A 24,385-nucleotide genomic window follows, 5' to 3' on the forward strand; every position below is an offset into this window, starting at 1 on the left:
TGCACTCTACAGGTGAGCTTTAACAAATTCAGGGGGCTCCAGGCCCAAAGAAGCATGAGACTCCCGAATAGCTTCCTGATTGTTGGTTTGGAAGCCTTGTGGCCCTCACGGCCACTAGAAAAAAGGATTAGAAGGTTTTCATCCTTACGGAACTCCTTGGATCTATTCAGGTAAATCCGAAGACATCTCGATAGGTCTAGGCTGTGAAGGCCTCTGTTTTCTTCCGCGGAGGTGAGTGGAGCTAACACAGGAAGAGAAACTATGTAACACTCACGTTTCAGAAGACAGGAACCCCGGTGGATGTGGATCCGCTGGACCTGTGTGGCAGATGACTCGAACCGTACCAGGGACCGGAGTATAAGGTGCCACTGGTTTTCACCAGAGCCTGCTGCGGCAGGCGGTACTCAGGTCGCTACCCCTGGCATGGCTCGACCACACAGGCGGCTGAGGAGATGCAAGGCACAGGATGGATAAGGCAGCTCGTAGTCTGGATAGCAGAAGTTCAGGGCAGGTGGCATGGTTGCGTAGTCATTACGTAGCAGGAGGTCAATAGGCAGGCGGCAGAGAAGCAAGATCGGTTCACAAAGCGAAGAATCAGATACACGGCAAGGCAGAAACAGGAATGCTTTCTTTCAGGCTCAAGGCAACAAAGATCCGGCAGAGGAGCGAGGAGGGTGAAGGTATAAATAAATGAGCCGCAGGTGAATCACACTAATGAGCGCACTGGGACACGCGAGCCAGAGCAGTGAGGCAGAGGCTGGGGCAGGAGAAGCACTAGGTGAGTGACAGACTGGGGCTCGAATGCGGGCGTGTCCCGCGATGCGAGTCCCAGCCCCAACGGCAGCAGCAGGTAACGGGACCATTCGCTCATAGCGGAGTGTATAACGTAACAAACAACCTGTTTGATATTAGCAAAAGTTGGCACTTTAGGAATGAAGGATGGCAAAAACTTCAAAAGAACCCGGTCCGGGAGGAACTGAATGTAGTGCTCAAATGCTGAGAAAGCTTGGAGTTCTCTGACTCGTTTTGCAGAGGTAATGGCCAACAAGAAGGTAATCTCTAAGGTGAGATATTTAAGATCTACCTCCTCCAAAGGCTGGAAGGGGGGAGATGATAACCCCCTGAGCACGACTGATAAATCCCATGCAGGGATAGGTCGAATGATTGTAGGCTTGATTCTAGAAGCTCGGTTAAGGAATCTTCTAACCAGGGGATCTTGAGAGAGAGAGAGAGACCTGTGGAGAAAAGCTGAGATGGCAGACACTTGCACTCTTAAGGTGGAAGGAGATAAACCTTTGTCTAGTCAGTCTTGTAGAAACTGAAGAACTGCAAATGTGGCAGGATTCTTGGTAGACAGTTGGCGTAGCCGGCACCAGGATGAAAATATATTCCATATTCTTTTATAGGATCTTGACATGGCTTCAGATCTGGAGTGCAATAAGGTCCTCAAGACGGCCCCTGAAAGCCCTTCTACATTTGGACATTTGGAAGGGACTGGTCAATCTCCAGGCTGTCAGGTTGAACATTTGGAGACTGGAGCAGCTGTGAGTGTCCCCTGCTCTGGGGGAAGCCTCCAAAATTTACCTCGACTCATCAGAATAAGCTGGGTGAACCAAGCTCTTTTGGGCCAGTATGGAATGATGGCTATGACACTATGAGACTTGGTCTTGCCTGATTTTCATCAACACCCTCGGAATCAACCTCGTTGCCATCGATCGATCTCTGGCATACCCCACCTGAGCGAAATCTCCTTGAAGATGTCTGGATGAAGAAACCACTCTCCGGTAGGAAGACCTCTGCTCAGGCAATCCGCAATCACATTGTGAGTGCCCCAGATGTGGACAGCCGACAAACGGGTGAGGTTCACTTCTGTCCAATCCAGAATCACACCTATCTCTCTCAGGAGACTTTGTGACCTCATGCCTCCCTGCTTCTTCCCTGGACTGTTTTGCCCAACAAGTGCGCTCCCCAGCATACAAGGGATGCGTCTGTGGTAAGTATGATCCAATTGGTTTGGATCAGGGACTTGCTGTCCTGGAGATGACTCCACCATCTCAGAGAGGACCGGACTAGAGGAGGCCGGGAGTGCACGGAATTTAGTCCCTCCGGACTGTGATCCCACTTAGCTAATACTTCCGACTGAAGCGGAAATAGGTGCCATAATGCCCAAGGAACCGTTTCCGCGGTTGCAGACATTAGTCATGGCTACCGAGTCTATCAGGAACCCCAGGAATCTCACTGAGGTGGCTGGCTGAAGATTGGACTTGTTCCAATTGATTATCCATCCTAGTTGATGGAGGAAGGAAACAGCTGTTGGGACAGGATCGCTTGAGAAGAGGCTTGAGAAGCCAGTTGTCTAGGTAAGGGACTATACATAGTCCCTGAAGTCTTAGAGCTGCCACCACAGCAACTACCACCTTGGTAAAGGTGTTTGGGGCCGAAGAAATTCCAAACGGGAGGGCAACGAACTGATAGTGCTTTAGCACTCCCTGAATTTGGACAGCGATCCTTAAGAATCTTCTGGACCCAGGATGGAAAGGAATATGAAGGTAAGCATCCTTGAGGTCCCAGGTTGCCAGGAAATCCCCTGACATGAGAAGATTGATGACAGACTGTATTGTTTCCATGCGGAAACATTTGCATCTGATAGACCGGTTGAAATACCTTAGGTCTAGGGATCGACCGATATCAATTTTTTAGGGGCAATACCGATAATCTGTGGAGGTTAAGGCCGATAGCCGCTAATTTATACCGATATTCCGGTATAAGTTATCGGCTATTCATCCCCCCCCCGGCGACGCCGCTGAAGATCATTGATTTAAAGCGCCCTGACTACGGGCCTCCCCGAGGCTCTTGGATTGTTGCCAGTGCTCCCATTCTGTCTCAACTCCCTTTTCCTTCAATTCCTGTAGGCGGTCGCCTTCAGCATTTCCTGTCTTCCTAGGAAACTCATATTCGGGACCCTTGGGTCCTTCGAGTAATCTCGGAAGATTACAAGGTAGAGTTGGACAGTTCTCCTACAGATAAGTTTGTCAGGACCAAACTTTTACCTTCCAACAAACAAACAGTTTTGGAAGCTTACATTCTAGAGTATCTCCAAAAGGGAGCTTTGGAAGAGGTCCCTCTTCAGGAGAAGGGGGCAGGAATATATTCTCCTGTGTTCCTGGTCCCCAAAGTCAATGGGGACTGGAGAATGATAATAGACCTAAGTAGGGATCAGCCGATTATCGGTTTAGCCGATATTATCGGCCGATATTCACGATTTTGGACGTTATCGGTATCGGCAATTACCTTGCGATAATCCGATAATGCCCCGCACCACCCCCGCTGCACCGCAGCGCACCCCCCACCGCAACCCCCCACCCCCCCCACTACACCTCCCTGGCCAGAGACCGCCACCACTGCTGCCCCATTGCCTCCCCCATCCCCAGTTTTATAATTACCTGTTCCTGGGCTCCGCACTACTTCTGGCTCCTGCGGCGTCCTGTGTTACGCTGTGCGCTGCGCAATGACGAATGATGTCCTCAACGCAATGTCACCGTCAATGCTCACAGTGACAGCTCAGGATGCCGCCAGAGCCAGAAGTAACGCGGGCCCCGGGAACAGGTAATTTTAAAACCGGGAATGGGGGAGGCAATGGGGCAGCGGCAGTGGTTGGACTAAGGACCGGCAGGGGGAGAGAAGCGGCAGTCTCTGGGCAGAGGATAGGTAGGGGGGGCAGAGGATAGGGGGGGGGGCAGCGGCGGTGGTAGGACTCAGGAGGACCCCAGGACAGGCAGGGGGAGAGAAGCGGGTGGCGGCGGCGGTCTCTGGTCCCGCAAAAGCCGCTGCAGTTCATTGATTTAAAGCGTCCTTTTGTCTTTGGGACCCCCAATCTTTTTGGATCTGGTTTTGGGAGCCTGACCTGGCTCCGTACCTTTTGCCTCGACCACAAAAGGACTGCTGAGGAAGAAATTTCCCCTTCCTATCAGACAGCCCCTCCATATTGCGGTCGAGTTCGGTCCCAAACAAAAGGCCAGGCTCATAGGACATAGCACAAAGTGTATGCTTGGAGGATGTATCCGACCTCCAAGGTTTAAGCCACAGAGAGCGACGGCCCACAGAGGAGAGAGCCATGGATTTGGCAGCGAGCTTTCATTGCTGGGGGGCAGCATCACAAAGAAAATCGATCGCTAAGCTAGCAGTCTTACAGGAGGCAAGGATGTCGTCTCTAGAGACCCCATGGTCTAAGTCAGACTGGATCCAAGAGAAACGGTTTCTCAGAAACTTTGCTGCCTCGGCAGAAGAAATAGCTACTGAAGCAGCAGATGAGGCAGTAGAATAGGCGTGTCTTGAGGTCCATCAGATCCTGGAGGCTAGAACCATCATCAGATCCATTTGGACAGTTTTGAGATGGTCAAATCCACCTTTGGAACAGGTCCCCAGGAAGACACCTGGTCCTCCTGAATGGGAATCATCTGCTTTAAAGGCATTGGGCCCATTAGAGGCAGAAGTAGAGGCTTCACCCTCACCAACATCATGGTCCCCCGACCTGAGAGACCTAAGCAGACGCTTGGTCCTTTTTAGGAAAGAACATATACTGAAATGTATCCTCCTCCTCAGATTGGGAATCTTCCCGAGCAGCTACCCCCGACACCTGCATAGACCTAGGTGGAGACGATGGTCTGGCACGCTTGAAGGTCACGAGTTGTTCCAATTCCTCAATGGAGGCCCCATGGTACTCATGTTGGATGAGACAAAATCTTTCACCCAGACGACCATGTCTTGAATGGTCAGCTCTTGCTGGGCTTGACTCCTAGCACGACAGGACGGGCAACGGGAAATTTGATAGCCATCCTCTAGTAGTTCCAGGCAATTGTGGCACTGGAGATGTTTCCTCTTAGAGGTAGCCTTCCTAGAGGAAGCATCCCTAGACCAGTCTGCTGAAGACATGCTCTGAAAAAAGAGCAAAAAGTGTTAAAGAAGGGAGGGGAAAAAAAAGAAAAAAGATAAATTTTCAAAAGAAGAAAAAAATTCTACCGAGTAAAGCACAAAAAAGGAAATTTGAAGCACTAAATAGAAAAAGCTACTTAAATAGACTTAAATAGTCTCCTAGGCACCAAAACCCTTAAAGCGTACCCGTCAGATCCAACAAAAAAACTATTTTTTCAATATATCACTCAGTACCTAATCCTGACCATGTACATCTAATTTTTATGTGTCTAGCATCTTTATCTTTTTTTATTTTTTATTACACTTTTAATTTAGCTCACTAGTCTGAATTCCTCTCAAAGGGAGGGGGCGTGGCCTCACTGTGCAGGTCTCCGCCCCCTCCCTCAGTATGCTGTCTTCTCACATCTCCCTTAGCATTAGCAAAACTATAACTCCCAGCTTGTCCTCACTGACAGTAGCGGGACACAAGCTGACAGTGGGAGGATTTTTCCTCCAGCTCTGAGCCCTGCACTCACAGCTGTCAATCAAGGAAGTGTGTCCATGACGCATGGACACAGCAGGACTAGTATGTGTCCAAGCAGACAGGGGGGGGGCAGTTGTTTGACTGTCTTTTTCAGTATGAAATACTGAACATTTTCTAATGAAAGCAATTGCAAAACCTATTGGTTTTGCATGTTTTACAACATATCAAAAGTTTTTGTATCTGACAGATTAAAGAGAAAGAAAAACAGGGCTAAAGAAACATTCCTGGCATCGCCAGGAGGCATAAATAATGATAGCAAGCTCAAAAGTATATTTTGAATATCCTAAAAAAGATAGCAGGTTCTTACAGAACCAGGAAGTGATGTGCGACACGATCCCGCACCTCCGCTGGCACAGCGTAAAGCCGGAGCAGCAGGAGGACGCCCAAACCGACGAGGAGCCCAGATCCACATAATGCGGCTCCTATATATATAGAAAAGAGAGGGGCGGCAGAAGCCGCAACCGCCGGGACTAGCTCCCGATAGTAGGAAAGAGAGAGGGGCAGAAAAAGCCCCACAAAGTATGTCAAACAATTCAAAGGAAGAAAAAATAGGGGGTCCTACAGGATCACCACCGATCCTAACACTGTCCAGAGGACAGTAAAAAAAACACAAGGGGGCTGGGTGTCTCCCCTCCCTTTATGGGGGAGGTGGGAGGGCTTAAAATGTTAATTACTTGAAGGTGTGTCATTGAAATTCAGCCGGACCTAAATAGAGATGAGCGAACTTACAATAAATTCGATTTGTCACAAACTTCTCGGCTTGGCAGTTGATTACTTATCCTGCATAAATGAGTTCAGCTTTCAGGTGCTCCCGTGGGCTGGAAAAGGTGGATACAGTCCTAGGAGACTCTTTCCTAGGACTGTATCCACCTTTTCCAGCCCACCAGAGCACCTGAAAGCTGAACTAATTTATGCAGGATAAGTCGTCAACTGCCGAGCCGAGAAGTTTGTGACGAATCGAATTTACTGTAAATTCGCTCATCTCTAGTCCTAACCAGTTCCACAGGGGCAAAATACCCTATATGTGCTACTGGTTAGGACGTCAGGTAATAAGAGCGTCTGCTGATACGGGAAATTGCTTCACTACGCCACGGCCTGGTCACATGGTATATGGACGTAAGCAAGCCTGGTATAGGGACGTCAGCAGGCCTGGTCACATGATACAGGAAGACGCTGCACTGGTCACGTGGTATAGGGGCGTCACCGGGCCTGGTCATGAGGTACAGAAAGCCGCTGCCCTGGTCACATGGTATAGGGGAGTCAGCAGGCCTGATCACATGGTATAGAGACGTCAGCAGGCCTAGTCACGTGGTACAGAAAGCCGCCGCAGTATGCCTGGTCACATGGTGTAGAGGCGTCAGCCGGACGCTGTTTACGTGACTCGCGGAAGCTGCCTGGAATGCTGTAGTTACAGTTGACGGAAGATGTCACGTCATTAGTTATCGCGATACTTTGAGATTTCGTGGGCGTTTCCTATGAAAGATGGAGGCCTCCGGGTCGCTGACTGTCAACAATAAAATGAGAGCCGGTGTCGGCGGGGTTGGTGCCGGGAGTCCTCAGCCGGGAAAGGGACGAGAATATAATCGCAACCAGCGGAAGGATTCGGAGGTTCGGATGCTCATACTGTGTGAATGATACATTGCTGGGTGTCAGTAACACCTGAGAGCTATGAGGAGAGTCAGTCCAGCTCTTACCACTGTGGTGTCCATACACCTGCAGAGTGGACCCTGTGCATTGTCTGTGCTCCATACAGTGATGCTATTCTGTATTCACATTATGGGGGGTATAAACTATGATGCCACATAGGGGCAGCCTGTATAGATTGTGGCAGGCTCTGCACTGTAATGGTCACATTATGGTAAGCAACGACTTCACAGGGTGGGTAGGGGCTCAGCGGTGCTGACCAGGATGGACAAGTCAGGGAAGATAAAGCAGGTTTATTGGATAAAAATGCGACGTGTTTCACCGCGCTTGCGCGGTGAAACACGTCACATTTTTATCCAATAAACCTGCTTTATCTTCCCTGACTTGTTTATCCTGGTCAGCGCCGCTGAGCCCCTACCCACCCTGTGAAGTCGCTGCTTACCACTGTCCATTCGGTTGGGGAGGCTGCAGAGCAGACATTACTCGTACACGCTGACCACACAACCGCCTATCATAAGAGTTCCTCCTATAGTTGGTGGATTACCTAAAGGTGGTTTTACTCGATGGAGCGCTCTACTGTTTTATTTAAATTCTCACATTATGGCATGCAGTGGCGCTTTGTCCTGGTCATGCCAGTCTATGACCATCCTTTCAGTCACTGCCCAGCAGACATGCTGAGAGTTTGTTTTGCAACAGCGGGAGGCACACTGGTTGGGCAACACTGGCCTAGACGCTATCTAGCATGTTGTGCTTTATTACTAATGGCAGAGAACGTTGCAACCCAAAATAATATATTATTTATGTGGGAAAATTGAAAAGAAAAACGCAATTTAGCAAATTTTGGAAGGTTTTGTTTTCACGGTGTACACTTTATGGTAAAAATGAAATGTTTTCTAATATTCTGTGGGTTAATACGATTAAAATTATACTCATGTCATATGCTTTTCTATAATTGTACCACTTAAGAAAATCTCAAACTATTTTAACAACATTTTTATGTTTGAAATTGCCCTATTTTGACCACCTATAACTCTCTCATTTTTTTCCCTATACAAGGCGGTATGTGGGCTAATTTTTTTGCATTGTGATCTGTAGTTTTTATTTATCGGTACCACCTTTGCTTAGGTTTTACTTTTTATTTCCATTTTTTTAATAAAATGTGACAAAAATGCAGCAATTTTTGACTTTATTTTTTCACGTTTACACCGCTCACCATACGGAATAATTAACAATGTATTTTGATAGTTCAGACTTTTAAACACTCAGCGATGGCAAATATGTTACATTTTTTTACGCTTTTTTGGAGGGTAAAATGGGAAAAACGGATGATTTACATATTTATTGGGGGGGGGGGAGGGGTTTTTCACATCTTTACTTTTTTTTTTTTTACACACTTATGTCCCTATAGGGGACTATTTATAGCAATCATTTGACTGCTAATACTTTTCAGTGCTATGCATAGGACATAGCACTGATCACTGTTATGGCTGATCTTCTGCTCTCGTCTGCTCGACCAGAGCAGAAGACCCCTGGAGACTGACTGAGGCAGGTTAGGGGACCTCCGTTAGCCATTATGGTTGATTGTATCCCCGCAGCAGCGCTGCAGGTTATCCAATCATCCAATTAAAGTACCACACTGCCGCGATCTGTATGGATCACTGCATCTGAGGGATTAATGGCGCACAGCCACGCGATCGCGTATGTCCGCCATTACGGCAAGTCCCTGGCTGCTGATAGCAGCCGGGTCCTGCCGCGCATGATGCGAACACTGGTTCGGTGCTCGTGGTCATGGCGGAGCGTAAATGTACGTTATGGTGCCTTAAGTACCATGGCACCATGACGTACATTTACTTCCATTGTGGTTAAAGGAAACCACAATGGAAGTAAATTATTATTATTATTATTTTTCAACTGGCTCCAGAAAGTTAAACAGATTTGTAAATTACTTCTATTAAAAAATCTTAATCCTTCAAGTAGTTATCAGCTGCTGAAGTTGTGTTGTTCTTTTCTGTCTGACAACGGTGCTCTCTGCTGACACCTCTGCATGTCTCAGGAACTGTCCAGAGCAGGAGCAAATCTCCATAGCAAACCTCTAATGCTTGGGATAGTTCCTGAGATAGTATCAGCTCACCTGGATCCAAGGTGCACGGCAATCCTCAATACGAAGACCATACAAGTGGAACAACAGCCAGCGCCTGTTAAAACTTGAGGTTTATTGGAATCTTTAAAAATCCATATGGACAGCAGTGGGGGGAACAATGGACTTGTTCCCCAACTGCTGTCCATATGGATTTTTAAAGATTCCAATAAACCTCAAGTATTAACAGGCGCTGGCTGTTGTTCCACTTGTATAATTTACCAATCTGATTAACTTTCTGAAGCCAATTGATATACATTTTTTTCCTGGAATACCCCTTTAACGGAGAAAAAATACTGCAAGCAACTTAAGCTAAAACAGCTAACACTTGACGGAAACTCAAAGTCAATGGGACCCTTTGGTGTCAGTTCTGCTCTGACTGGTTGTTGGTCCGTTCGGCATAAAAAAATTTCTAAATGGACATCGAGAGGAACGGAGCACAACGCTGATGTGAACTTGGGTGTCTCCCACCTTTGACTTCTGTGTTTCCCACAGCAGACTAATTCACATGTTTTTCATATACTGTTTTGTCCTTATAGGGTTGCTCAGAGTCTCCAGATATCGAATTTATTTATGCTGACGCTGATAAGTGGGCCGCAGAGCTCTCAGGTAAGGCACTATAGTAGAATAAATCGCACTTCATTGGGGGACACACATGCTGATGGGTATATGCTGTTGCCACTAGGAGGCGCTGACACTAGGAAAGAAATCGGCTCCTCGCTGGCAGGATATACCCACCCAATGAAAGGTGAGGTAATCAGTTTTAGCTAGTGTCAGTAGCAGGCAAGACACAGGTTTGGTGCTCTCCAGACCTGGTCTTTTTTTACTTTCTAGTAAGGGCTGTTTAGTTAGCTTTATTCCTCCCTTTTGTTTCTCATTTTCAGGTGGGGGTTCAGGAGCATGGCGCTACCTGTTCTCTTCTCCCCCCCCGCCCCATATTTTACACCCAGAAAAAGAACTAGAGCAATTGAGACTGAATAAAATATATGCTTTATTAATCAATATATTAAATATTCATATTCTGTCACCAGACAGTAGGGGAGAATAATAAAGCAGCAAGGTTGAGCAGCAATATATAACTAGCATTCAAGTAGTGTATCTATAGGGAAAACCCGGGCCTAAGCCTCAACTAGTAACCAATCGTGCCTGTACATGCTGGTATAAAAAACACCCTATATACTGTGAATAGGTCTACCACATGCTACCTCACTCACCCATGGTTAGGTCCTGTCACCACCGTCCCAATGTAAGTTTCATCAACTTGACGCTTCCCTTGAGAAGGTCTATCAAGTTGACAAAACATCTGTTTGACAAAGGGTCCCGTGACCCGAAACGCATCACATCCTATCCGGAGTGCCGGTATGTGTATCATCCTGTTACCTGCTTATACCTCTTGAATAAATCTGAAGACCGTGCGCTGGCTCCTGCTTGCTTTCTTCCTATATCCGAGGAGATTGCCGGGCGCGGGGAAAGGAGTAGCTGACTATCTTCCATTTCAGTTTTTGACAAAACATACGTTTTATTCAGTAGCCATTGCTCTAGTTCTTTTTCTGGGTGTAAAATATGGAGCTATACTGCATAACCTTTATATAGACCCTCAGTACTGCATACAACTATGAGGTATAAATATTGGTATACATCCTCTTGGTGCTGTTTTACTCTGTGTCTGTTCCCCCATATGCGACAAAGGGACACAGAGTATGTACTGTTAACCCCTTCTCGCTAATGGCCAGCGCATGGAGGTTGTACCCTGGGTTCGGGTCCCCCACTGCCCCTACTCGCCCCGCTATCTTAGCCTGGTATGATGCAGCATGGCCATAAGCTGGCTGAGTGAGTCTGTACACCCCACCCCCCCCCCCCTTTCTGGCAGGGCCTGTGGATGGACTTGAGGGGTTAATATTCTCCCTGGGTATCTTGCACTGTCACTTTGTGCACTTGTGCTTGTGGTTTGAGGATATGCCGGTCCTCAACAGGACACTTAAGGGGCCATGATCCCGGTCTTACAGGGGTCTGGATTCCCACCAGTAGTCTCACCTGTCTATATATAGGTTGGGAGTTATGGCGGCCGTTCTGGCTCAGGGCAGTTGCCAGCTTTTGCGACTGCTTCCTGTACTTTCTGTGGCCACAGACTTTTCCCAGCTTGGTCTCAACTCTTAGCTCCTCCAGCACTGTGCTGGCTGGTGGTAGCCACAATGGTGGCAAGTAGCTCCACCCCTTTTTTTTTTTTTTTTTTTCAAGCTCAGCGCCCGGAATCTTGGGGTTCAACTGAAGGGGGACTCTCTCTCTCTGCTCTGTCGGCACTGCCTTCAGAGTGCCAGACAGGGAAGCTCGGCGCCTTTCTGCTCTCCTCCACCCCTCTTCTCCTCGCAGCAAGCCCTTCTGGCTTGGCGCTGCAGGGGTCATAGTGCTACCAGGGATGTCAGAGGCTGTGTTCCTCCTGACTCCCTGGTTCAGGGCTGTGGTTTCCTCCAGCCCGGCAGGATCCCTCCCACCCGGGCGCTACAGTTACCCCCCCCCCCTGACTCGGAGTGGCAGGGGCTCCTACAATATGCTTCTCTCCGCTCCTGTAAGGGAGCATCCACACCCAACTCTTCCGGTACCAGCTGCTTCCGCAGCAGATGCCCACATGCCTTCTATTTAGCCACAAGCAGCTGAGGTTGGTTGCTCTCCCTTCCACCGCTGGCTGGCCGAGGTCTTGGAGCTTATCTCTGCCCCCCTCTCCTTGAGAGCGGGACCGGGGGGTTTTGTTTTCTCCATGGCTCCAAGGCCTCCCGCCCTCCCACATGCTTCAAGGGCACACAGTTCTCGCCTATCTGCCTGTTGCCCCCTTTTCGCCAGTGCTCTGAGGTGTACTCGCTAAGCCAGACTGTTGTCTTCCACCTCTGGGCTGCTGCCACTTGCATGGCTGGGGTTTCCCGTATCTCTCTGGTGGGAGAAATCTGGCCACGGGTCCCTGCCGGTACACAGAACTGATGCCAGTAAGCCAGACATTCATCTGCATGGTCTCCTAGAGTTTGAAGGAGTGACCCTGTGCTTTCAAGAATCCCATTCCAGCCTAGTGCTGGGCGGTATACTGAATACCGAATTTTTTCCCCCCTCCATGATATGAATTTTTCCCATACCGCAATACTGGTTGGGCCCTCGAATGACTTATCAGTGCTGTGCTGTCCCCCCACATCGGGGAACTTATCATGTCACCTCGTCCTCCTGTGAGTTGCGGGCCGCCGGCGTTGGAAATCTGTTCTGTTCTACATATTCCTTGTGCCCGGGCTGCAAAAATAAACAAAAAAACTTTAACTCCCCTTTCTACGTCCCCCCCCGTCATCGCTCCGGTAACGGCCTCACGCTGGGGATGGGAACGTCACAGAGCCGTCAGCCTATCACCGGCCGCAGCGATGTCCTGCGCCGGCCGATGATAGGCTCAGCCTATCACCTGTACTGCTTTGTGAAAAAACTGATTACCTCACTTCCAGTGGGCGGGTATATCCTGCCAGGGAGGATCTGACTTTTTTTTCCTAGTGTCAGCGCCTCCTAGTGGCAAGAGCATATACCCATCAGTATATGTGTACCCCAATGAAGAGAGAGAGAGAGAGAGAGAGAGATTTTACGATTTTACGGCTTATTCCCAGCACACATGTAGCAGTGTTATTTCAGCATAGAATGAGGGGGTGCACATATGGCTGCTAGTGACCTCTGGTACTGTGTGTATATGTATATGTATGTATATGTGTGTATATGTGTGTATATATGTATATATATATATATATATATATATATATATATATATATATATATATATATAAAAATATAAATTTTTATTTTTTATTTTTTTTGGGTGGATTTAAGGAGTTGTTGTAAATCTATCATGTCTGATCCATTTCATGTCATAGCAATTGTTGGGCCTTCTAGGCTTTGTATTGTTCGTGAATCCTGTTGAAACCATGTCAGCTATCAGGTATTCAATGTATGTGTCGTGCACAAAGGTATTTACACACAACAAGGCAAGCAGGCTCAGCTATATCAAGACTCATCTAGTATAGGGGTGCTGACTTACAGTACCCCTGAGGAAGTTGCCGACGGGCAACTGAATGCGTGGGGTCCAGGGGGGCACCTGCCTTGGATACTCCCTCTTCTGTCTGCCTATACGCTGATTACACTGTTACCTGGATGCAGGTTGTAATCTATATTACCTTTTAGCCAGGGCTGTTATCATGCAGGTTTACTTATTATAATATAGGTTAGAGTGATTGGCATACATATTTATCTATATTGAGATTTGCAGGTGCCCTGGGCGGGGTCTCCTTTTTTTGGGGTCCCCTTCTTGTGTGTGCCGTGGCCCTTTTGGCCTTTTAGAGGTTTTAAAATGTGTGTGCTTGCTGTGTATTTTTGTTAACTGTAATAAACTTGGTTATACTTGTATATATTTTTGGGTGTACGCTGTATTGTGTATTGCTTTTTTTCTTGTGGTGCAGTGCAGAAAGGTATTGACTGGTTTTAGGTAATGTGTGTTGTTCATATAAAGTTGTGTCTTAAGATGACTTCTTGCAGTCAGTGTTATCGGACATTCTTTGTATTCTGAAGTTGAAACCCCCTTAATATCCCATAACTCTCCCAGCTGGATACAGGAGTATCCTTTATCTAGCATCTTTTTTAAATACATAAGAGTACAGATTTGCTACACTGTATCAGTGCAGGTCAATATCTGTTCAGGAGTGCTGGCTGTTTACTTCAGGGGATTGCCTGTGTTGGATACAACTGGAACAAACTTTTCAGGGACTGTATATAAACAAGAATGTTTCCATTCACTAACATTAAAAATGATCATGGTATGTGCCAATGGGGGTCCATAGCCCCTCTTGGCTCTTATTGTAGCCATAGTTGATAGCTCTATCAGAAATCCAGAACTTCCATTCCGCAGGGGTTATGAAAGGCATTTCAGTGAATCAGATACAGGAATTCTTAGTTGCTATATCAGGCAAGATATGGGCAAGTAGTCATTAACTTTACTGTACAGTTAACCTGATGGAGCACATTGATGTCATGGGTAGAGTTTAATCTTTGTCTACTATTACAGAGCTTTACAGTTACACTGAAGGCCCCGAGTTTCAATGGAACAGGAAATGTTTTGAGGAGGATTTGCAATTACATGGTAAGATTGTAAAGCTAGCATTTTATTATCCATATGCTAGCCATCTGGTTTGCTCTGCTTAGAATGTTTTTTGTATATTTTATATCTTTTCATACTTTAAGTGCCTGACAAAAAATGGACAGAGTTAGATGTGTCCCAGCAGCGTGCACACACCATGCGGCTCCTTGATGCTTTGGAGGTCACAGGCAGAGAAAAAAGGCTAAAAGTGGCCAGGGCAATCCTGTATGTTGCACAGGGTAAGTCTGGATATGCTTGTTTTTTTTCCCCCTCTTCTTAGTTTGCTTTTTGGTTTGTCTTCTAGTCACTTTGATGCAAATTTTCACTTATTTGCTTAGGCACTTTTGGGGAGTGCACATCTGAGTCTGAAGTGCAGACCTGGCAACGCCATAACATCTTCCTGCTGCTAGAAGCAGGAGCATTCAATGCCCTTGTGGAACTTCTTAACATGGAAGTCGAGTGAGTATTAATAAGGGATTTGATATCCATTTGCATACGTAGACATTGGTTTCCTTGATAAGTGTCTTTTAAAGGGATTATTCCGGTTTAGAGAAACAGAGCTGATTTCTTCCAAAAACAACACCACACTTGTCCTCAGCTTGTGTGTGCGGTATTGCATATTATTTTCATTGAAGTGAAGCCAAGTTGTAATACCACACACAACCTGAGTACAGGTGTGGTGCTGATTTTTGGGGGGGAGAAATTAGCTTTGTTTATATCCCTGGATAACCCCTTTAACTTTGGGGGTTGTTCCACAAAGCAAGGATGGTACAACCAGATATATATGACATACATATGTAAAGGAGAACAAATGCGCTATTTTTCAGTAAAGTAACTTACGTCCCTGTACAGTTCTTCTCCCCCATGGATCTGATTATTTCCTGTCTTACTCTCTGAACAGTGACCCTGCTGTATACAGGCAACAGAGAGGATTCACTTTCCCCAAATCCCTTGCTTGCACATGCAGTGGAGGCTAGCTGCTCTTAACTTTTTAGGCGACTGCAGCATTTAACTGAGCATGTGTAACCCACCTTAGTAGGTTGTAGCCAAGGGTGACGTTTATTAAAACAATGCACGCACATGGGAGATAGTGTATATATCTCTTAAACAGTACATTTTCAGAAATACTTTAACATTTTAAATATGTTTACTTTTACATATTGCATAATTTTAGATCTTTTTTTCTTAATGGGACAACAAATATGCAATTTAACAATGAAAAGGAATTTTCAGCTCACCTACTTGTTGGAATGCCCAAATAGAAACATTAAAGGGGTACTCCGCCCCTAGACATCTTTTTCCCTATCCAAAGGTTAGGGGATAAGATGTCTGGCTGCTGAGGTCCCCGCAATCTCCCTGCAGCACCCGTCTTTTGTTTAGAACGCCTGATGCGGCACTGGAGTTTCGTGACGACACGGTCACTCCAAACCCCCCCCCAATGAAGTCATGGCCATGCACCTTCAATGCAAGTCTATAGGAGGGGGCATGGTGCCCCCTCCCATAGAATTACATTGAGTGGGAGGGCGTGATGTCATGAAGTGGCATGGCCATGATGTCAGCGCTGCATCGATAGTCATCAGGCACGGAGTGAAGATGCACCAGATGACTGCGGTGCTGCAGCAGAGATCGCAGTGGTTCCCATCGGTGGGTCCCCCGCGATCAGACATCTCATCCCCTATCCTTTGAATAGGGGATAAGATGTCTAGGGGTGGAGTACCCCTTTAAAAGAAAGATATTAAAACCAAGACCCACGGGTTGGAAAGTCATTGCAATTCAGTGAAATGTTGTCTAATGAGCATTAGGACAGACACTGCTTGTAAGTACTGAAAATCACAATGAAAATTTTCATCTGAATAATGTGAACATGTCTGATGTCATTTAGGAACAGTGCAGCTTGCAGTAATGCTGTAAGAAAGCCCGCAATCTCTCTGGCTGACAGCACAGATCTTCGGTAAGCAATAAAATTTACTAATATTATCAAGACTTTTTGGGGAATTTAATTAAAGGAGAACTGTGGTGAAATATTTTTCTTTCCTCTGTTCCCAGGCTGCAAAAAAAATAAAAAATAATCCCCTTCCTACGTTCCTCCGTTGTGCCAATGTCGGCGTCCCGGTCCTCTGGTGCTGGTCTTCTTCCTGGGGACGGTGAGTCATACTGTGTTCAGCGTATCACTGGTCGCGGCGATGTATTACCTCGGCCGGTGATGGGCTGAGCGCACTGTCATGTAAGGAACCTAAGCCCCGCCTTCTCCCTGCTGCCCGCGCTCCTTACATGACACTGCACTCAGCCGATCACCGGCCGAGACAGGATATCGCTGCGGCCGGCAATACGCTGAGCGCAGTATGACTCGCCATCCCCAGGAAGAAGACGAGCAACGGAAAACCAGGACGCCAATATCTGCGCAATGGGGAAACATAGGAAAGTGAGTTAAAGGTTTTTAGTTCTTGCAGCACGGGCACAGGGAAAATGTAAAATGTTTCACCACAATTCTCCTTTCAAGTATCTAGTTCTTAGACAGTTTAAGAATGCTCCAGAATGATCACAGTGGCTCAGCCTGTTTGACAAATCTGTACACTGTCTAGTTTACTCTGTCTAGTCTAAGTTTAGACCAGTTATTTGCCAATGTTTTGCCGCTTTTTTTGCTGTATGATGTTTCATTTTAAGCTATACCCCATTCTGACAGTAAGTAAGCAATGCCTCTTTGTCAAGTGAGGAACATGATAATATTCAGGAATGGCAAAGCAGTAAACCTGCAAAACGGTGGTGCCAACATGAGCTTTGCAGTGTGGAGCTCTCCTTTTCCCCGAATTCTGCATTTGGATTTATGAAGTTTGTTCAAATTACTTCCTGCTTTTTCTCTATCGGCTCCATTGGGGGACACAGACCGTGGGTGTATGCTGCTGTCTCTAGGAGGTGTGACACTATGGCAATAAATGGGGTCCCGCAGCCCCCCCCGTCGTCTGGGCACAAACGTCACTCTTCCGGAAGACGTTCTCGGAGTCGCCGCTTACCCGGTCAGGGGCGCCCCCCTCCAGGACTGCCTCTACTCCTTCACATTCTCCTGGGGAACTGGCGGACGAGGCTTCCGAGCCGGCATCTGACTGAGAGGACCGCTCGGATTCAGTTGAAACGTTGAACTCATTGGTGACAGCCATAAGAGACACCTTTCACTTAGAGGACCCAGGATCTTGGGATGTCACTCCAGGAGTATCCTTTCATCGTGCTAAGCCAGCACCTCAAAGGTTCAGTTCTCACGCTGACTTTGACGACATTCTGGAATCTGCATGGAAACATCCAAACAAGAGGTTCCCGGGAATCAAGACGATTCAACAACGTTATCCATTTGACAAGGCCTTTGTCACTAAGGTGGTTCCCCTCCCTCTGTGGATCCACCGATCTCCCGGATCTCTAAGGCGACTACACTGGCAGATGCCGCTGCCTTCAAGGATTCCACGGACAAGAAGGTAGAATCCTTAGCGAAGTTTGCCTCTGAAGCAGCTGGCTCTTCTCTTCTTCCCATCTTCGCCTCGACATGGGCAAGGCCCTGTAGGAGTGGTACCAAAAGCTCCATCAGGATATCTTAGCGGGATCCCCCCCAGAGGATCTATCTGTCCTGGCTCTCCAATGCTCTAAATCTGAAGACTGCCTGTGCGCAGCTTCCATGCAGTCAGCCCGTTGGTCACCTAGCGGCTCTCCACCGCTCTATGTGGCTTAAAGCTTGGAATGCTGATGCCGCTTCCAAAAGGTCTCCCACTGTGCTTCCCTTTCCGGGTGGCTGTCCTTTTGGCAGGAGCCTTGATGAGATAATCCCTGAGGCGACGGGAGGTAAGAGTTCCTTGTTCCCTCAAAATAAGGCTCGCCCTACTTCCCAAAGGAAGTCCTCTTCCTTCGAACCTTTGGCTCCAGCAAAGGGTCCTGGCAGGTGCCTTCGCGGGACAAGAAGGCTCCCTCGTTCCGGGCGCGCCCGTCTTGGAAGTCGGACTCCAACCAGTCCGGCAGTTTTGCGCCCAAATCAGGCAACCGCAAACCCACTTCTGCATGAAGTGAGGCCTCCACCTGCAGCTTTTTTCTCGGGTGGGAGGTCGTCTCTTACTTTTTCGAGACATCTGGACCTTGGGTCAGGGACGTGGTGTCCAACGGTTACCGAATCGACTTCACCTCCCTTCCGGGGGATCGCTTTTTTTCGATCCTGGGTCCCCGGTCGCCTTCTCTGGCGAAGCAATTTCGAGAGGCTCTCCAATCTCTGCTTCTCCAGGGGGTTATCGTTCCCCTTGCTCCAGGGGAACGGTTCCGGGGTTTCTATACCAATCTTTTTGTGATTCCCAAGAAGGACGGTTCTGTGCGACTAATCCTAGACCTCAAGCGTCTCAACCGTCATCTTCTCATCAGTCTCTTCCGAATGGAATCTCTCCGTTCGGTGGTGGCGTCCCTGGAACAAGGGGAATTTCCTTCATCGGTGGACATCAAGGATGCCTACCTCAATGTGCCAATATTTCCAGGCCATCATCGGTACCTCCGCTTTGCAGTTCCGGAGGGGCATTTTCAATTCGTAGCCCTCCCCTTCGGTCTGGCCTCGGCTCCTCGGGTCTTTACCAAGACCCTTGTGCCAGTGATGGGCATGTTACGGTCGAAGGGAGTCTCGGTGATACCTACCTGAAAGACTTCATCAAGGCTCCAACCAGAGCCCAGACTCTGGAGAATGTGGACGTCACTCTCCACACTCTGGATCGCTTCCGGTGGATGGTCATCCGGGACAAATCAGTCCTCTGTCCTACCCAGTCTATAACCTTCTTGGGACTTCACTTCGACATGGCCTCTGCCCGAATTGCCTCCCGCCGGACAAACGTCTTGCGCTTCTGTCGGGGCCCGCTCCCTTCGGACCCAGGTCAGTCCCCATCCGCACTGGTATGTAAGTCCTGGGTCGGATGGTGGCAACTATGGAGGCCCAGTTTCATTACCGCCCCCTTCAACTGGCGATTCTCTCTCGATTGGACAGGTCTCCTCTGTCCCTCGATCGTCAGATTGTTCTCCCTCGCAGGGTCCGTCAATCTCTGCTCTGGTGGCTCCGCTCCCCCCTTCTTCTCCAAGGGCGGTCATTTCTTCCCCTTCACTGGCAGGTGGTTACAACGGATGCCAGCCTGTCGGACTGGGGCGGCGTGTTCAGGGTTGGACGGTTCAGGGACTCTGGTCTCCCCGAGAGACTCTTCTTCCGATAAACATATTGTCTTCATTGGGAGTCCCAGCTTCAGTCCCGTCCTGTCCGCGTCCAGTCGGACAACGCCACGGCCGTGGCGCATATAAATCGTCAAGGCGGCATTCGCAGCTCGGCAGCCTTGGCCGAGGTGACCAAGATTCTCATCTGGGCTTAAAGCAAGTCCCGGGACCCTCAGGCTCTGGCCATGGGCGCCCTAGTGTTTCCTTGGGCGGGGTTTACCCTACCCTATCTGTTCCCTCCCCTTCCGCTCCTTCCCAGGGTTCTGAGGAAGCTCAAAACAGAGGGCGTCCCCGCCATTCTGGTAGCTCCAGATTGGCCCCGAAGGTCGTGGTACGCCGACGTAGTCAGGCTTCTGGACGGGGCTCCACTGCGCCTTCCGCTCCCTCCGGACCTGCTCTCTCTCGGTCCTCTTGGCCACCCCAATTTACAGTCGCTGCATTTGACGGCATGGCGGTTGAGACCGCGGTTTTGAAGGCCCACGGGTTCTCTTCCCAAGTCATTCACACCATGCTCAGGGCTCGTAAGCCCTCCCTCGCAAGAATTTACCACCGTACTTGGTGGTCTTATTTTCGTTGGTGTGAAGCCCAGGATTTATCTTCTGTAACCTTCTCGGTTCCCCGTCTTCTCTCCTCTTTGCAGTTGAGTTTGGAACTGGAGTTGTCTCTCAGTTCCCTTAAAGGTCAGGTTTTGACCCTTGCTATTTTTTTTCAGCGGCCCCTGTTTCTTTTCTCATGCCTGGACCTTCCTTCAAGGAGTGGCGCATGCTGTTCCTCCTTATCGGTCACCCTCTCCCCTTGGGACTTGAATTTGGTTCTGAGTGCCCTCCAGGGTGAACCCTTTGAGCCCCTTAGAGAGGTGTCTCTCCGCCTCCTTTCTTGGAAAGTGGCGTTTCTTGTTCCTATCACCTCCATCCGGAGGGTGTCTGAATTGGCAGCTCTCTCCTGCCTTCTCCGTTTCTGGTGATCCACCAGGACAAGGTTGTTTTCCGGCAAGATCCTTACTTTTTGCCTAAGGTGGCTTCAGCCTTTCAGCTCAATGAGGACATTGTCCTCCCGTCTTTTTGTCCTGCTCCTTCTCATCCTACGGAGCGCTTACTACACAAGCTGGATGTAGTTCGGGCTGTTCGGTCTTATCTCTCCATCACTTCTCAGTTTTGTCAGTGTGATTCCTTTTTCGTCCTTACGGAAGGTCGTCGTAAGGGACAACCTGCGTCCAAGGCCACCATTTCTCGGTGGATTCGGTCCGCCATTTCGGAAGCCTATCGCTGTACGGGGAAGATTCCTCCTTTCAGGGTTGTGGCTCATTCTACCCGTTCTGTTGGGGCATCCTGGGCTCTCCAGAATAGAGTCTCGGCCTCGCAGATTTGCAAGGTGGCTACCTGGTCGTCTTTGCACACTTCTCGAGGTTCTACCGAGTTCATACCTTCGCATTGGCGGATGCTAGTCTGGGTCGTAAAGTGTTGCAGGCGGCAGTGGCTTTGCCGTCTGCCTGACTGTTTATCTGCCCACCCAAGGGACGGCTTTGGTACGTCCCACGGTCTGTGTCCCCCAATGGAGCCGATAGAGAAAAGGAGATTTTTGTTTACTTACCGTAAAATCTCTTTCTCGGTGGATCCATTGGGGGACACAGCTCCCACCCATTTTGGGTTTTCCTTTGGTTCTCTGTCCGAGGGTGTGTTTAGTTATGTATGTTTCTTCTGGTTCTCGGACAGTTTTTTTTTTTTTTTTTTTTCTTTGACCTGTTGGTCTCCTCCTATTGCTCTGGAACTTAAACTGATTACCTCAGGGTCTGAAGGCGGGTATATCCTGCTGGGAGGAGCCGACATTTTTATTTATTTTTTGCCATATTGTCACACCTCCTAGAGACAGCAGCATACACCCATGGTCTGTGTCCCCCAATGGATCCTCCTAGAAAGAGATTTTACGGTAAGTAAACAAAAATCTCCTTTTGTAGGGAACTGTGGAAGTTTTAATTTATTTTCTCTGATTTTGATTTTAGAGTTCTTCTGAATATCATGTACCTTATGGTAGATACATTACGAGAGGAAGGTGATGCCGATAGTGAAGACTGGAAAACCTCGAGAAATACTTTCCGTGCAGAACTTGGTATATGTACAACTGTCTTTATAAACAGCTTATGAAATGTTTAAAGATTTGAGTTTGCAATCTGTTCACACTAGTTTTTATCACATCTGATTTCTGTTACTTTTTCCTGGAGATCCACTAGAATTTCAATACTGATCATGTTAAAGAGAATTTGTCTTTGGAAAAGGATCTGTTGTTTAAATTAAGTTTTATCTTAAACATTTTTTATTCATGGTGACTTTTTTTTTCCATTCTACTCTCTTGTACTATAGAATTCTAAAATCATGTAGTTCTCACTTTGGCCACTAGGCCTAATAAGCTGGCACTTCCTGAACTGTAGCGATTGCTTTTTACCAGTGTCCTCCTTATCATTGCAGTAAAAGGTGATTTTAGTATATAGATTAAATGGAATCTTATCACTCACAATAAGTGATGACCAGAGCTTCCCTGCTCCCCCTCTTCCTGCCCAAAGATCTGTGTGCATCACAGAGCATTACTAGAAAACTCTCCTATAGAAGTCCCCTCTTGTCTATTGCTGCCTATGTTCATATGGCTGCCCTCATAATAATGTACAAACAAATAAAATAAGTTAGAAAAAAAGGAGCAAATTAGAAATAAAGAATTTCCATAAAAATGTAATGTGAATGTAAAAAAAAATCAATGAATCCACAGGTTCCATGACCTCAACAGTAAATAGAACTTACATGATTTTTATATGACTGATATGATTTTTTCTTTTTCCCTTGCAATCAACATAAGCATTTAAATACTAAGGCTGTATTTTTTAAACTACTAAAATGCATGTAAATATAATGGGTATAGTAGTAGGTCCTATTCACTCTAGTTTATAAATGATGAACAAAGGCCATGGCCCTTATTTGGACAGAGTTTAGACGTTTCCGAGAACTATGGTAAGGTATTTACTTTTAGGATGATATGCCTGTTCTTATACTTCATAAAACTTTTTTATGATTCGAAAGTAAAAAGGTTATGAATTGTTTACTTCTCTTTAGGATTAATCACTGTTTGTATTATCATTCTAATTAAGGATCCCCTGTATACAACGGTGAACCTTTTGCAGTGCTACTTTTTGGAATGGTCACAAAGTTCTGTAGTGGTCATGCTCCACATTTTCCAATGAAAAAGGTGCTGCTGCTGTTGTGGAAGACTGTGTTGGTAAGTTTACTTTTTCCAGTTAAAAGTATGTGTGTGTTTTACTGATAAAATTAAAATGTATTTGTTTTTATATTCAATTATGTTTTTTTGTTTAAGCGATTTATATTCCATTGTGTGTAATAAAGCATGGCAACAACTAAGGCCAACTCGGGAGTTAAGTGAACAACATAGTTTGCAGCACTATGCCACTTGCACAACTCCTTTTTAAAGTCAATGGGAGTTATGCAAATTGCATAACTTTCCCACATCAGCAACTTTCAGCTTTTCTAACCATCTTCAGTTGCCGCAAACAGGCAAAAGATGGTCAGAAAAAGCAAGATGATGAGCTGAGAAAACCCTTTTAATGTACCTGTGATATTTCCTTCAATAAAAAAGTTTAAAATATGTCTTGCCTCTCTACAGTGCACACTGGGTGGGTTTGAAGATTTGCAGAAAATGAAGGCAGAGAAGCGGGAGATCTTGGGGCTTCCACCTCTTCCGGAAGATAGCATTAAAGTTATACGCAATATGAGAGCTGCATCACCCCCAGCTTCTGCATCTGATCTCATTGAGCAACAGCAAAGAAGAGGCCGAAGGGAGCATAAGGTAAGCAGTGCCTTGTTTTATGGCATATACTCTGCTATAATAGAGCACCTTGACAGTATGCAGTATAACATTTTCCAAACTATCATAGTTTAACCTAGTATGGACTGTAAGGGTATGTTTACACTGCAGAATTCCACCATTGGAATTACACAGTGAACATTAGCATCAGTGTGAATGGATCTATGAGACCCGTTCACACTGAGGAATTTCAGCGGCGGACAATTCTGCCGCTGACATTGTTCTGCGCAAAGAAAGAAGGTGTTCGTTCTTTGTGCGGAAGTCCGCGAGCACTGCATACCAGTCCATGGTGGCGGCACAGTGCCGCATGGTCCTATTGCCGAAATATTTTTGGCAGTGCACGCCAGATGAAATCTCCGCTCGCGGAATTCTGCGAGCGGATATTCCACAGTGTGAACATACCCTAACAATGCACTAGTGGACTTCATGTGCAATAAGAGATGCAAGGAATAACTGTAGGTGCATACATAATACAGTTTGACTTTGTTTCCAGGCTCTCATTAAGCAGGATAACCTTGATGCCTTTAATGAGCGGGATCCATACAAAACAGATGATTCTCGGGATGAAGAAGAGGAAAACGATGAAGACAACAGCTTAGAGGGGGAACCTTTTTCTATTGAACGGGAAGAAGTGATGCCACCATCAATTACTCAGCCTCCTGCTGATCGTCTTGCTCTGCCAAAAGGTTTACCTTGGGCACCAAAAGTGAGGTAGGAGCATAACAAGATTAAATGGAAGGTCCAACATGAATCGCCTCTTAAGGTTTTAATAAGAAAAATACCTAATAAAACTATATCCACTATATAAAAGCTGTGTATATATGTAACGCAGCCATATCTTTGCTGCTTCTTCTGTGCCTTTTTTAGAACGCTAAAATTCTCTTTTTCAGACCGCAACAGTCGGAGAGGCATGGCCAGGGATCCG

The 24,385-nt window shown here is 47.1% G+C and overlaps 1 protein-coding gene across 1 annotated transcript in view; it reads left to right on the forward strand.

The window, feature by feature from the left end:
- Positions 1-6,766: 6,766 nt before the first annotated feature.
- The window catches only part of STRIP1 (striatin interacting protein 1), a 39,676-nt gene continuing 22,057 nt past the window's right edge, over positions 6,767-24,385 (forward strand). The window contains exons 1-10 of the mRNA XM_056557909.1: positions 6,767-7,063; positions 9,776-9,845; positions 14,311-14,385; positions 14,487-14,621; positions 14,721-14,841; positions 16,265-16,333; positions 21,596-21,702; positions 22,730-22,857; positions 23,260-23,442; positions 23,954-24,171. Coding sequence (XP_056413884.1) covers positions 6,938-7,063; positions 9,776-9,845; positions 14,311-14,385; positions 14,487-14,621; positions 14,721-14,841; positions 16,265-16,333; positions 21,596-21,702; positions 22,730-22,857; positions 23,260-23,442; positions 23,954-24,171 — 1,232 coding nt within the window. The 5' untranslated portion in view covers positions 6,767-6,937. The remainder of the gene's footprint in view (positions 7,064-9,775; positions 9,846-14,310; positions 14,386-14,486; positions 14,622-14,720; positions 14,842-16,264; positions 16,334-21,595; positions 21,703-22,729; positions 22,858-23,259; positions 23,443-23,953; positions 24,172-24,385) is intronic.

Source organism: Hyla sarda, chromosome 2, assembly GCF_029499605.1.
Source record: "Hyla sarda isolate aHylSar1 chromosome 2, aHylSar1.hap1, whole genome shotgun sequence".
Lineage (NCBI taxonomy): Eukaryota > Metazoa > Chordata > Amphibia > Anura > Hylidae > Hyla > Hyla sarda.